This window comes from Idiotropiscis lumnitzeri, chromosome 13, assembly GCF_059441095.1.
Source record: "Idiotropiscis lumnitzeri isolate Australia: NSW breed Sydney's pygmy pipehorse chromosome 13, RoL_Ilum_1.0, whole genome shotgun sequence".
Taxonomy (NCBI): domain Eukaryota; kingdom Metazoa; phylum Chordata; class Actinopteri; order Syngnathiformes; family Syngnathidae; genus Idiotropiscis; species Idiotropiscis lumnitzeri.
Window position 1 is genome coordinate 20478360 of NC_142403.1, and position 14915 is coordinate 20493274.

Here is a 14915-nt window from a genome sequence, read left to right on the forward strand (position 1 = left end):
CCGTTCAGGCAGGCTTGATTTCGAAGAAGGGGGAGGTAGAAGAATTAGATCATTTCAATTTTAATTCCGTCATCATAAGGTCCCTACCGCATCTGACTTACTCTACTGAATGTTTTAGATAATTCTACAACATAATTACAAATATAATACATTAGTCAAAACTTCAAAATACACAACGAATAATATATGTATAAATTATTAATATATCCATAACAATAAACTCCACAAATAACTACAAGTATATTGTATTGCAGGAAGTCAGCATTGGAATTTGTCTTCTCACTGATGGTTCACCTCACTGTTGACTGAAAAGCATGACCAACACTGTTTCAGTATTAGCTGCTTAGGATTTAAATTTAAAAAGTACATAAATATATCCATTATATTTTGTATAGTGCTTGTCTTCAATAGGGTCTTAAAATAATCAAGCAGACAGGTATGACAGGAAAAAAGTTTATTCTGATGAATATAAAATTAACTAACACAGGCAATCTTTTGTCACAAACTGCTAATGGGCTTTTTTTAATAATTGTTTTGTTTTTTTAAACTTGGGGCATTTCCATTCAGTGCGGGCGCATTTTCTACAGACCAACAAGCAGTGACGCTAGAATAAATTAACACCAAAAATCAAACAAACTATGTCACAATCCACTAGCGTTGGACTCGTCAACATTTGGTCTTCATTGGTCAAAACCTGAGGTATGATTGACAAAATTGTCCAAAAATAAATAGGCCTTCATTCTGCAGTGTCAAAAGTTGCCGAAGCCGCACTCCACCCTCGTCGTCACAGCAATAATGGGCGTCATCGATTCGTAATTATACGCGTACCGAACATACTTTGCTTGCATCTTAGATTGTTAACTGTGTTAATGAGATGACGACAAACGCGAGGTAGGACTGTTCAACCGCATTCCAGATCACCTCACAAAGTGTTTGGATTGCTCAGCTTTGGACGTTTTCTCTAAGTGCACCAATCCTTGTACCCTATTCAACACACACATTCTCTCTTTGATAGATAATACAAAATACAAACTGAAAGGTCGAGGGCCATGACTGTACTTTTAGTCAGAAGCAAAATAGTGCATTACAGTGAAGCCCCACGATTCATGTCCCGATCCCGAGATCGCTAACCGGGACCGATCGGGCCATTTTCACTTGCTCGTAATTAGGGTGGCGGGGTTGATCGGGAATATAAACTTTTTAACTCTGAATTTGTGATTATAAAGGATGCAGTCTTTCTAATTACATTGCCAAGACGCAGCAGATCCTCAAAATCAGGTGACGCGGACTCAAAAAAAAAAGATTGGCACACCCCAAGCGGATACTAGATGCCCACCCAAAGAGGATTGCCATTGCCTAGAGATGCCACAAGATGGTGCCCAAGAAATATTGTTCCTATCAGACACACGTTTGGCTTTCGCACAAAAACAGCAAATAGGTGTGCATTCAGCGAATACGCGCGAGGTCACTAAGTTATGAACATTTGTGGAGCAATATTTTTGAGCTTTTTATTAATGTTCCTCACGCAAGCCCCCTTTGCTTTGAATAGGCAACGGCCATTGGCTAAAAGGAGACGATTGCCGATTAATAGCTGCTACGAGGATTGTGAACATACTAATACAAATATATGCGGACAACAAACTTCCCATTAACAAAAAGTATTGTTCAAACTCCTCAAGCGCATCTGACTGACTCTACTGACGTCCTCATTGCCAGATGTGATTCTTTCTTGGTCCGTTCACGAGCTGACAAAAAACAAAAAAACAAAAACAGAAAAAAAAAAGGGAGCTTCAGTTTCTGGCAGCCAAGACCAACGATAAGGCCACGCCGCCGATGGCGACTGCCGTGGCGCCAAATAACCACTTCCAGCTGAGACCCTGGAGAGGAAAAGGGAGAGCAGAAAAAAACGAGAGAGAGCGCATGTTAATATTTATAAAAACACAATGGAAGTAAAAATTGATTGCTTTGGCACCATCTGGTGGCATATTGGTACCAAGAAAACAATTGGAGTTTCATTTGGATAAAAGTAGTCCTTTGCCACCATCGTGTGGCATCTATTGCGCAATTACAAATCCATTTTGCAGATAATGAGGGTTCACTGCATACATTTGGAGCTGCATTTGACATTTAATTTCTTCAACAAATTGCATCTCATGTGGAATCGCAGCAAGCAAGTCTTTGTGCTTCCACTTCAACTATTGTGCTCTAAAACCTGCTTCAGTTAAAGAAGTGTTGCATAGTTTGCCTTGATTTCTAACTGGACTCACCCATGACGACTTGGTCCAGCGTTTGTGTGCGCTGCTGCCGGCGGGGTTGCCCAGCATCTTTTTGTACATGGCCTGCTCCGCTCCTCTCTGCTCCGAGTGCTTCTTCACCAGTTTGGACAGCTCGGCGTGGATCGTCTGAAATAAGCGACGGGGTAAAGGCGACTAGCCTCTAAGTTTAAAGGGGTCTCATTTATTCAACTCTGCAAGCAGTCAGTGTTCCGCTTAGAAGTCTCCCAAAAAATAAATCTCATTATCCACATTACAATTAGTAATTTCTTTAAAAATACTTTTCGATAATCGTCCGACTTAAACATACGACAAAGCACTTTTTAAAACTCATTGTAAATGTATTTAAACACACAAAACACTGTACATCCATCTCACATCTTTTTTTTTTAATGCGTGCAAAAAATTCACACACGTACACAATAAAAATAAATAAATAACCCACACAATTCCATGCCATGTACATTAATTTATACTTGACACTCGTAATGAAAAGCTGAAAAATCCAAGTGGTGTTTGACAGATTGGTGTAGAACTGTGTGGTGAGTATTCTGGCCCTGAATGCCACCCGGTCACAGAACCTTATATGTCCATCTGTGGGAGCGGAAGAACAGAAGGCACGAGATGGCACAGGCCTACAAGGCGGAAACCTATTTAAAGCCACTCGAAAGCAGATCCTCTGAAATGATGAATTGGCGGCTTAGACTGGAAGATGCGACAGGTTGCCTGCTGGCGCCACCTAGCGGCCCATTACGATGTCTTCAACGGAAAAAGGGGGAGTCAACTTGCAGGGAGATATTCGAATTCGAGTTTAGTTCTAATTTCAAAGAGCCAAATCTTTTGATGTGATGGGGTCTGTATCAGTGATTTGTTTTTTCCAAACTGGGGGAATGTTATAAAACGGTTAACTGTTACCGTATTATTTGTGGTGAGTGTGGACTTGCACAACTTCAGAACACAAGACAAGAAGGTTGGCGCCCACTTTCAACTGGCTATGGAACTCCATGCCTGAGGCATTGATGCTATCTAGGATGTATTTGCAGCAGACATTATTGATCAAGAGCCAATAGAATATTTCCGCACAAATTCTAATAGAACTCCTCGGTTGGCATGAAGTAAGACGGCTACAGAGCGGAGCAGAAATGGAAGGCGAAATAGAAGATTGCAAAAATGGTGACCTCAAAACAGGCTGCCTCATTACTTGAAGGACGAGCGAGCGAACTCACAAATTAAACGGAGGATCTCTCGACACTCACGGATGAATTAAAGAGGTGAGACTTTGCCGGGAATTAAGTCGAGTGTCAGAAAAGCTTTTGGAAACAAGAGAAGCGGAATATCACTGAGGCACAGTCACAAGATTCACGTTACCTTGTTGCTGGGTTGCAGCTTCAGTGCCTTTCTCAAAGTCTGAATGGCTTCGCCGTATTCGCCCCGTAAGGCCAGCACCTGGCATGCGAACGCGGCATTAGTCGGCGAGTTTAAACGATGCCGAGTCAAAGTATGCAAAATGCGCACCTTGCCCATGCGGAAGAGTGCTTTGATGTTATTCGGCTGCTGAGTGAGGGCGGCGACGCACGACTTGAACGCGGCCTCGTAGTGGTCCAGCTTGAGTTGCGCCGCCGCCATGTTGTTCAGACACTTGACTTTCACGTCCGCCAACTCGTTTTCCTCCTCCGGACTGATGTCCACTGAGGACAAAAGCAAACATGAATGGCCATTTCGGACGTCGGCACGGCGAAAGACAACTTTGCATGCCACCTCTGGAGCTGGAGTCGGTGATCTGCAGGGCGATGCTGTACGAGTTGATGGCGAAAGCAAAGTCTCCGCGCTGATAATGGACGTTGCCCCTTTCTCTCTTTCCACTGGCCAGCGCAATCTTTTCGAGCGGGGTGAGCAGCTCCAGGTCGGCTGCATCGCAGACTCTCTTCAGCTCCACCTCCAAGGACAGCTCGGCGTTGGGTGGCACGTCCGGTTCACAACTGGAAAGAACATGTTGGGGAGAAAAAGCTTTTTACAGAAACAAACGTTGAGCGTCGGACCTTTCTTTAGATAAAGCACTGCCGCTACCTTCCCCAGGTACCGTATGCATATATGGCTGAAGTTTGAACGAGTGCCTTCTCGCCCATTTCCATGAGCAGCACTACGAGATCCAAGGCCTGAGAGAGAAAAAACAAGTCATGGCAACATTTGCAGGAAGCATTGGACTGCCTCAGGATTAAATAAATAAATAATAATAGCGTAGTGGTGCCACCTAGCGGTCAAGAGGATGAATGATACTTCTTTTCAACACAAAAGTGACATGGAATAAAAGACATTGGCGTTCCCTTGCAATGGGACAAAACAAAAAATGTCATTTATTCGCAATCGTTAGAAAGCAAACACAATGCTCCCTTTTTTTTTCTTGTCCCATGCCACGTTTAGAGCTCCATTGTACAGTTCAACGTAAAAGAAGAAAACATGTTTTGAAAAACGGAAGGAGAGCATTTTTGGTCGAAATGGAAGAAGCAGATAGCATTTTTTGATCCAAAATTGAGAAAGGATAGAGAATGATGAAAATATAAAATGGTGATGCAATTTTTGAACCCTTTTGTTGAGAGACGATTTAGAAATGGAAAGAAATCGAACATCTTCTGTCAAATAGGAAGAATGAGACCATTTTAAGTAAGTTAAGTGCATAACATTTTAGGTCAAAATGTAAGAGTAACCATTTCGGGAAAAAAAATTATTGTCAAAATGAGAGGACTGAACATTTGGACTCAACATGGCCTTTTAAGAGGCAGGACGTCGACGCATAAATCAGTTGAAAGCAAATTTACGGGAGGTGTTTGAAGCCAAGCCTGAACATTTTGAACGCTCACAAAAAGAAGCGGTCACAAATTACCTGGATGACATCGCCGTCCCCCAGAGTGAACGTGAGCTCAGGTTGCTCCTCCACAAGCGCGCCATCCGTCAGGAATGTTTTCAGACAAACGGTCACATTCTGTCCTTTCTTCGGACGGCTTTCTCGGCCCGCGCCTGCCACCAGGACTTTTTTCTTCAGCTGATCATTTCCTGGGGACACAGAATGTTTTGTATTTCCAGTCACGGGACATAACATTCTGTCTCAAACAATAACAATTCCTCTGCACGGCAAAATAAACATCTCAGAACCGAGGGGGGGGGGGGCACCATGCTTTCTTCCCCCTGGATTTGTAAATGGATTTAATCTTCAACTCTTAAATTTGAGAGATGGTTAAAACAACCTATATATTAAGGTAATGAGTAAAAGTACATCAATATTTACACCGGCACAGAAAAAAATACCCAACAGCGTACGTCAAACATCAACCCAAGCGCAAAATATTTTTGATTGTAGCAGTTCTTGCGGCAGCTATCCAATAGTTTGGTAATTGAGTATCTGACTGACCAGTCTATATTTGATACACGCTTAGCTTAGCAAAACCTGCGAGAAGGCTTACATGATCTGATCGCAATTGTCTGTCAACTCTAAGAGCTCGTTCACTCACACAAAACAGACGCCCGCACTGTTCATTCTGAAGGCGTACTCTGAAATATGCATGAATGAATTCTCCTGAATTCTATGATTTCTTTATTATGTCAGGCCAGCGGAGAAGGCCTTGACCGCCCACCACAGATGTAACTTGGTTTCATGATTGTGTGCATGCAAGCAACGGTTTAAGCGCTTCATAAAGATGGACTTTATTAGTCCCACAATGGGGAAATTTGCAAATTGATCCTCATCTGTATGCATTTACAAACTCCTTTTGGGTTGTTTGGGGGCAAATTTCATTTGCAGCAATTCAGGGTTTCACTGCATCGTTGTTTAATGTAGCTGCGCAATGCTTTTTCGTGAATCTAGGCGGACACCGCGAATGCGCGGGGGAACACTACATTGTGAAACACTGCGTTAGCCAGCAGCCCCGAAGCAAAGCACCAACCTAGCACATCCAGCCATTCCTGCGACGCTTTGTCGGGGTCTGCTTCCTCGTTTAAGCGTTCCTCGCATGCGTCCTGGCCCTCCCCGCCGCCGGCATCTTCCAGGGGAGGGGGGTCGTCGTCAATGCCATCGTCATCCAGAACCTCAAAGTCTTCCCCGCTGTCGAGCAACGACGTCCGGACGCCCTTCTTGACCGTGGCCGCCGCGCTGCCCTGACTATCGACGGCGTCCATGCTTCCCAGTCATATGATGGAGGCGCTGTAGTGGGTTGGAAAAACGTTACAACTAATTTTAATGTCCCTTCTCAACATTGCGGCTGATAACGTCACACATCAAGGTCCCTTTCGTGACGATTTCAAACATTTCGAAACGCTTCGTTTCTCCTCTGAACGTGCCCATAAGCGTCTGTCATTGTTGATGAATAAATCGTAACTTAATGAGACGTGCACAACACGTCAGTTTTATTTTTCCAAGCCTTACTCGCGTTTCTGGAAGTTTCTAGAAAGTTCTCTCACGGTCCCTCAAGGGTGACTGGTCTCGTGACAGCTGGCCTTGATGTCATTTTTCTTGGGAGCTAAGTGGCTAATGCTAATGCCAGTCGATTTCTACTATTTAAAAAAAAATGACTTTCTTACCTTCGAACACGGTTGGCTGTTATGGAGTCAACCCAACTCCTCATTCAATTTACGATGAAGTTATGTCTATTTATTGAAAAAGTCTGCCTGCTCATGAGTAAAATTCAAGCAACAATATGGTCAAAAGCCGCCACTTCCGGTTAACCTTAAACTAACGCGAGGCTTTCGGGTAGTTAACGCCGGAGACCGTTTCAAAATGAAATACAACCTTTATTTATGTATGTCTTTAAACCGTCATACCAGGTTACTATCCATTATGTATAGTACAATTTAGAGTTACATCATTATGATACTTCTTGGATGACGTTTAAATAACAGCCAGCGCAACCACTGCTATTTTTATATCTTATTTCGAAATGGCCTTGTATGGCCTGCAACCGTAATGCTGAGAATAAATGCGCAGGCCGAATCAACCGGCGATGATTTCATAGATGTACATTACAGTAGGGGTGTTGATATCTTTCCAACTTTATAGCTAATGTTCCGCTTTTGTAAAAGTTGTCATTGTGAGCGACTTTAGACACAAAATCATCCCACATGTAGCCCGCCCACCTAAAAAAGGGACCAGTGGCGGACTTATGCACAGGCCAGTTTTATATTCTTAATTCACCGAATAAGAAAATGTATTATTACAACTGCAGTATGTTTTTTTTTCTTACATTCTGTGTATTGCAACCACACAAGTGTGACGATAACCATAAAACTAGACAGGGATCTTTTTTGTGACAAGAAAAATGCCTGGCCGCTCAGCCCAATATCCAAAATGCTATTCAATATATATCCACATATTACTCCCATGAAGCGGATGCTATTATGGATAAATATTATACTTATTAATAATTCAATCAATACCAATAAAATACCACTATGTGACAGTATCCCTCTGCAAACACCTTTCCAGTTCACCCTCTATGTGATGCATTTTTGTTGCTCTATTTTAGTTTAGTTATTTCATTTTTAATTTCCCCTAGGTTTATTATGAGCGACAGAATTACACAATAACGTTAGATTATTTCCAATGGTAAAGTGGATTGCGTTCCACTTCCGGTAGCATTTTGCAGAAGAGATTCAAACAATGAGTAAAAAAAAAATCAAATGACATTTATTATTGATGAATTGTTTCTTCTTTCTGATAAGCAAATCTTTTTTCCCCCTCCTCCTTTCAGTCGAAAGAAACTTTACAATATAAAGAAACATACAAAGAACATCTTTATTACCTACACAAGACATCTACGTCCCTAAGACAAGATTCCCAACTATCCTAGCATGAAATACAAAGCAAACCAGGAGACAGACTGCTTCATATTGAACATTGCAGGAGAATCCATTATTCCCCCCCCCCCCCGCCCCCCCTAATACCCTCAAGCCCTTCCCTCTCCCACACTCAACATGACCAGCAGGTCTTACTCCTAATGGTACAGTATTATACATCACAATAGAAGTACAGAGATGATCCATATACACAGAGGACTGAGAGAGTGTCTATACAGGACTTCAGAGCAAAGGACACCGTTTTTCTTTTTATCCCGTCAGGTTCATTTTAAAACAAACAAAACAAAAAAAATCCTTCATATTAAAAACTGCAACATGAGGTCAGGTTTTAATGATTACTCCTAGTCATCTTTGTCCTAGAACAACTTTTTTTTTTTTTTGTGGACATTCAGCAGCCACACATGAGCCAAATAGTCGACAGGCGTCCTTTCTCTATGAAAAAAAAAAAACATGGACAGTTTCATTAATAATTTACTCTCAGCTGTACTCGGTAGTGACTGACATATCAAAACATGTCCATGATATCAAAATGCATTGTACAGTATTTACAAAAATGGAAAATAAAAATAATAAGGGTGATGGTAAGCGAGGGAAGAAAAGGAGGGTGCGTGTCATTATGTTGACCGGTGAGTGTCTCCCCGACCAGCTTCCTCGGGGAGCTAAATATTGGAGATATCCACCCAGCACCCACGATTATAATATTTTGATCCCTTTCAAATTTGGGCCAAATGTACAGGAAGAATCATGTTACATAGGAGATTCCGTGGACATTCTGTGAATTATTCGAACAGATGAATACATAAAAAAATGAAAACAATGAAAAAAATATCACATATGTCATATTTTGTATCAATTAACCTCTGCGGCCGATGTATGAAGGAGTATTAAGGTCACGCAAGCGGGAAACATTTTTACAACGAAGGAAAGTGTAATATATGATTTTCATAGGATTGACGTAATTCTTGTCAAATGATTACTTTATTCAAAACCTTTCAATTTATTTCTCATTATTTATTTTTTTTCTCTTAAAATTATTCTATAAAAATGATTTTCTTATTAATTCTCACGATATCATTTGTTTTCAGTGTGGCGCTAATTCTCCTTTGACAATTGACTTCCAGTCCAAATAACCACAACAAATCCTGAATTGAAAAAAAGACTCCCTTAAAAAAACAAAACACATTTTAGGGATTTACAGGCACAATAATCCGGGTGAAATATTTACGCATCAAATCAAATCTGGTGGCGGATGCAAGACTTTTACCAATTGACACGGATATTGTATTGCATGAAACTGGGAAACGGGAAACTTATGACCTCATAGTAGAAAAAGCTGTCGGAAATCATAATCGACCTTTGATGCGCAGTGTATAGAAAAAGTCCAAATGTGAAATGAAAACATAAGACCAAGGAGAAATCATTTTGAAACTTTTTCCGCCGCTCGTGTGACGTGAATAATCTCAACGTATTTATTTGTTTTGTTTATCTTTTAAAAAGGGGGAAATCAAATTAAAGCATATAGTTGCAAAAGTGTGCACCCCTCTTATAACTGGCATGTGGCTGTGTTTTGAGTCAAGTAGTAGTCGGATTTCAAAATCATGTTCAATGGTGAGTCGGTCCATCGCTGCGACCTTGAAAATGCCTCCTATTAAACAGCAAATAAAGTTGCGATGTTTTAGTAGGCTTTTTATATCCACGCCACATCATGTACAATATGTGTGTGTGTGTAATGTTATGTACATGTAAATAGATCTATATTTAAAAATAACAAAAAAACATAAAAGAAATACTGACCCAGAACTTTTTTTGAACTTTTCAACTGAAACCAAGTTTTCTATTTCGCAGCAGGTCTTGAATGCAGCAAAACACATCGAGACAAAATTAATTAAAAAAAAAAAAAATGCACATTTCTGGGGCCTGTGCTTATTATTACTGACATTTCTGAGCTTCATGACTGGTCGAATCTTTTTTTTTTTTGGAAGTGGGCGTGCGGGCGCTCCAAGGCTCATGACGAGGAGGATGGGGGGGCGGTGGCAGCAGGCCAGGAAGAAAGTCTCATGTTCTTACGCCCATTTTACAGACGTTGGGATGGGGGCCCTTGAGGGGCGTCCTGCTGTCCATGGGCATCCCAAGGGGCTGCGCGCCGATCCACACGGATGAGGGGAGGAAAAGGGGAAGGGAGGAGGGCAATGCCAGACGCACCATGGGTGAGGGGGAGAATAAAAAGGGAGATGAAAAAAGTAAAATAAAAGATACAATTAAAAAAAAAAAAAAAAAAAAAAAGAATCACACACTCATCGTCATGTTGGGTGAATACTGTAAAAGGAGAGAAAAAGAGAAAGGGAAGAGAGAGAAAAATAAGCCCGTACTCTTATTCAATTTAGTCAAGCAACACTGGACTAAATGCAGCCCCCCATTTTCAGCGGCATGTCATGTAATATTCTCATTCTCATTTTGTGAGTAAACCAGCAGCAAGCAATAAAAGGAGGAGTAGTGCAGCCCACAGAAGAATGTTAGGGAGTGTAAAGTGGCAGTGGTAAGATTGGGATGCATCATCATCATCATCATCATCATCATCATCATCATCATCATCATCATCATCCGTCTGATGATGATCGCTGGCATGCACACTTGTTGTGTTTCCATGCATGAGTTTGAAAAAGAATCTCATTGATTGTATTAGTTGAAGTTTATTTCTGTGCAGAGTACTATCACCAGATCTGGATATTTTCTCTCATAGATTATTTTAATCCAGAAAAAAAAACACGTCATAGAACCATTAATATATTTTTGTTCATTTTAAAATGTTATTTTCTTTAAAATACACACTTTATTTATAGTATATTCAGTAGGGTCAGAAATAATAATTGTAATAATAATAATATAATTTTATATTATAATAAATATCTATATGTATAAAATAAAATATGAATTATAAATAAATACATATTAGTCATACCTGCTCTTATCATTGGGTTTAGGATTCAGATCTAGAAATTTTCTTGCACTTATACAGGCTCTTATCAATAAAGTTGCACTCATGATTACATGATGTGCCCTGGCCAAATTTGTAAGATGTCTACTCTTCTTTAAAGAAAACATGAGTGATTGCAATAAAAAACTTTTTAAAAAATTATTATTATTTTTAATTTTTTTATTTTGCAAGCCTCAGCAAAAATTTCAGAATCAATTTGAACCAAACCCGTTTAAAACATTTGAGTCCAAGCCTAAATGCAAATGGTGCGGCCTTGGTGGAGGCGCTACTCACACTTTCACTTTGGAATGGGTTTAAAAAGTTGCCGGCCATCTCGCCGTCATCCCGCGGAGTGCCAGGGGGATTGTTCATGCCTGCCATGTTGTTGGGAGAATTCTAGCACACAAGCGCACAACAAAGTCAGGAAGTAGATTGACATGCTTATTATTCAACAAACAAAATCTCGCTTGCTGTTTTCACTTGGAAATCACTCCGCCTTTTTTTTTTTTAAATATATCTGTGCTGCCTGGTACCAGCGTTCAGAGGTTATTGGGCCCAATCAATTCAATCTATGAGCTGCCCATCAGTCAATATTTATAAATGATGTCATCAGCGACTAGTCGACTCAACTTTCATCACATTAGTGCCAATTTGAAAAAAAAAAAAATCGGAAGTCATGCAACCTCTTACACACCCAACCAAAACTGTATTTCACCTCACCTTTGGCAACCCGTCCATGTCACCAGAACCTGTGAGCAGAAAACAGAAATGAAAGTTTAGGAGCGCTCAACATCCTCATTGACATATCCGTTCCAAGTCGTCGAATAGACTTGAGTGGATTAGACACGCAAGAGCGCCTATCAGCGCCATCAAACGCATCGAATCTCGTTTTAATTACGCATCACGAGAAAGAGGGGAGCACTTCCTCAGCCGGCCTCTGGAAGGCGCCGTCTGACTTGCAGTCGGTGCCTTCAATGCTCACCTAGCGAGCCGTTCATATGGTGCTGTTCCATGGCGCCCATGCCGCCCATGGGCCCGTCAGGCCCCGGTCCCATTGGGAACTGCAAAGACAGAATTCAAGAGTCACCAACAACAAAAGTTGTATTCTTCATAGAAATGAGGATTTTTTTTCAAATGACTCACATTTGGTCTGTTTCCACCAGGGCCGATGGGGTTCATCATTGTGTAAATATTTTCACTTGAGTTCGTTGAATCTATTTGGAAAAAAGACATTTTAATGCACATTCATATATTCATTGAAATAATCAAGATCTCCTTTTCTATATGAAATTTGCCCAAAGAAATGAAAAAAAAGATCAATAAATATGTGATTAAAGACCAAATTGGACACCGAACAAAGACACCGTTTCACAAGAATTTATTCACTTAATTGATTCAACTGTATAGCAGTGCTTCCCAAATATTTTCTGTTACGCCCTTTCTAGCAAGAAGAAAACAATTCACTCCCGCCGCAATTATAAAGAATCGCATTTTCATTGCAAAACAAACCGACACCGAAGAGTTAACAACGGGTAAGGAGAGCGCCGCTGCCCACTAGTGGAGTGGAGGTGCAATTACATTTTCTTGTTGTGCGGCGGGAAAAAAAGCATGTTCCCCAGTCCCACAATGCACTTTCTGACGTCTAAATCCGTCAATGGCAGTGTCCTTTTTTCGTTTCAACTTTATAATATCATGACTATTTTCTTAAATCACATTTTCTTGATCACACCACAACAAATTTCTCGCAACATTGTAACTTTATTTGCGTAACACGATGAGTTTTTATTTTTTTCTTCAGTTAACCACTTTTTCGACGTCCGTCTTCGAACTTTTTGCCGTCACACGGCCCTCCTGGCAACTTGGCAACAGCGTCCCTTGTGGCCACTCGCGAGGATGAAGCCACCTTCATTTGACATTGCCAACTGAAAGTTGCGCCGGGATGGAGTTGGGGGCATATCGGGATGCGACGTGTGCCGAGTGCCGAAATCGGCCCATTGTTGTTGGCGTCGAGGGCCAATCGGAAGTAAGAGACGTACAATTTTGTGGGAGATTGAAGTGTGCGTATGATGTGGAGTCTCGGCCATGGAAAATCGGTCTCGCCGCATTGAGGACGCGAGTCGGGAACATTTTGTATAGAAGGTTTCCGTGACAACGCAGCATAATAGAGGCTAGTCATAAATAAACACAATGGACCCCATCTTGGTAGACCGACGCCCGCGCACTCCACATAAAAACGGGCGGAACTTGGAGTCTGGCGTGCTTGGGGTCGTGTTGTGCCGCTTTGTGCATTCCGCCGCTCTGAGACGCCTCGCCGTAGTTCAGCGTCTTTGTGAATTTGCGCATCTCGTAATTTGATGAGGAAAAAAAGAAGATTGCGTTTCAGACTTGCGAAAAGGAAGTTTATTGTGCAGCGCAGACGTGAGATCTTGCAGTTTACTTGCCAACGTCACGTGCGGACGCCAGCGAATGCATTTCAGCTTCCGCAATGTCGACGACATTCTTCTCGGACGAACTCCACGCCGACCGCCCTGATTTGAACGCAAATGAGGTTTTGCCGCCATGATTGGCCGCAAAACGGCTCGTTCCATCCCACAACGGCGCAAACGCCCGCTTACGTCTAATTCTACCTTTGCAAAGTCGCTCAAAATCCCAAAAGCGGTGGAAAGTAAAAGAAAGCAAAGTATTATCTCGAAGGTTTTTTTTTTTTTTAAGAGTCACCATGGAAAATTATTTAACAAGGATGAAAAGAAAGGCAGAGAGAGACTAAAAAATAATGCAAATCAAGTTTTCTTCTTGTTAATAAGGATATAAGATCATGGAGAGGTGTACTTGTAACAATTTTATAGACAAATAATACAATTTATATTGATGGTGGGAGCGCAAAATATTTTTTTCTTCCTTGAGGGTGTGACAGAAAATAAATGAGAGGCACTGCATTAGGGGCCACTGTGCTCTGAGGTTTAAAAAAAAATAAATAAAAAAGTGAGTAAAAAAGAGTTTCTCCAGCTTATCTTGAGTTCGCCCACTCTAGTTGTCAGTTTGCTTCATTTCGTCTGAATTTGAAGTATTCACGCACGCCAAGGGGGGAAAAAGTGTATACATCACCTCCTGGACTCGGCATAATTGGAGTTCCCGGTGGGCCTCCTCCCCCCGGGGGGCCCTGAAGAGCCCAAGGAGAAAATAGGAGAGTCAAGCGAGCGCTCGGCCGACAAGTGGCACGTGACTTCACGGTCTGGCACGAGACGACGTCGGCGGGACACTCACCACGTAGTTGCCCGGAGACGACGACGAATACGCTATCTGCGGAGAGACGACACGCCGTCAAACGCGCTCACACGTCGGAGCGAATGAAGACCGAGTGGCACTCACCGAGTTATTGTTGGGGTTCGGCCACGGACCTCTTCCGCCGGGACCCCTGAAGGGAAAAATACAGGTCGACTCTTAGAAGGCCAGCACGCCGCACCACGGGAGAACGCAGGACAAAGAGACGAATGCTACGTTTGGGTCGACTCGCTCAGGGAGGAATTCAATTCTCAATGACCGAGGGATTTTTATGGAGTGAGCGTCACCGGAAAGTCGGCTAAAGTCCCGAGATTGCGGCGGGACGTCCACTTGACACGTTGACCTTCGGTGAAGTCCGACTCGAATCGATAGTGCGTGCTGGTGCTATTGTGAAATCTGCCCGGCAACAAGAACAAGCTGAATTCTGATGGGATAAAAAACTCTCACCTACGAATCCAACACGAGGATATAATCTGACATCAATGTGAAGAACATGATCGTGATTTCTTAATTTTGTGAAACCAGTAGTGAAGGCCTTGACG

At 41.9% G+C, this 14915-nt stretch overlaps 2 protein-coding genes across 4 annotated transcripts in view; both read right to left on the reverse strand.

Moving 5' to 3' along the window:
- Nucleotides 1-439: 439 nt before the first annotated feature.
- Nucleotides 440-7005, reverse strand: fkbp8 (FKBP prolyl isomerase 8). Of its 2 annotated transcripts, none has more exons than XM_088314002.1 (9): nucleotides 6846-7005; nucleotides 6212-6468; nucleotides 5155-5324; nucleotides 4341-4429; nucleotides 4032-4252; nucleotides 3789-3961; nucleotides 3642-3719; nucleotides 2268-2402; nucleotides 440-1877 (listed from the first exon to the last, which is right to left on the reverse strand). In XM_088314002.1, the coding sequence occupies exons 2-9, from the start codon at nucleotides 6441-6443 to the stop codon at nucleotides 1791-1793; spliced, it is 1185 nt and encodes a 394-aa protein (XP_088170128.1). In that variant the 5' UTR covers nucleotides 6444-6468; nucleotides 6846-7005; the 3' UTR covers nucleotides 440-1790. The 2 variants fall into 2 exon arrangements, with proteins under 2 accessions (XP_088170128.1, XP_088170129.1); XM_088314003.1 differs by lacking the exon at nucleotides 6846-7005 and adding an exon at nucleotides 6691-6833.
- Nucleotides 7006-8215: 1210 nt separating this feature from the next.
- The window catches only part of ssbp4 (single stranded DNA binding protein 4), a 66543-nt gene continuing 59843 nt past the window's right edge, over nucleotides 8216-14915 (reverse strand). The window contains exons 10-17 of one of the 2 annotated variants that reach the window (XM_088312467.1): nucleotides 14461-14506; nucleotides 14356-14391; nucleotides 14197-14251; nucleotides 12235-12305; nucleotides 12074-12152; nucleotides 11812-11840; nucleotides 11386-11487; nucleotides 8216-10253 (exon numbers count right to left, since the gene is read on the reverse strand). In XM_088312467.1, the coding sequence (XP_088168593.1) occupies nucleotides 10173-10253; nucleotides 11386-11487; nucleotides 11812-11840; nucleotides 12074-12152; nucleotides 12235-12305; nucleotides 14197-14251; nucleotides 14356-14391; nucleotides 14461-14506 (499 nt within the window). In that variant the 3' untranslated portion in view covers nucleotides 8216-10172. Of the gene's footprint in view, nucleotides 10434-11385; nucleotides 11488-11811; nucleotides 11841-12073; nucleotides 12153-12234; nucleotides 12306-14196; nucleotides 14252-14355; nucleotides 14392-14460; nucleotides 14507-14915 lie in introns of both variants that reach the window. The other variant, XM_088312468.1, reaches the window with a different exon arrangement.

Excerpts from the sequence above, each read along its gene's own strand:
- fkbp8 (XM_088314002.1), bottom strand. The coding sequence starts at position 6,443 with ATGGACGCCGTCGATAGTCAGGGCAGCGCGGCGGCCACGGTCAAGAAG. Across the intron at positions 2,403-3,641 it reads AGCTGCAACCCAGCAACAAG|ACGATCCACGCCGAGCTGTC; the intron begins GTAACGTGAATC and ends CGCTTATTTCAG. Across the intron at positions 1,878-2,267 it reads GCTGGACCAAGTCGTCATGG|GGTCTCAGCTGGAAGTGGTT; the intron begins GTGAGTCCAGTT and ends TTTCCTCTCCAG.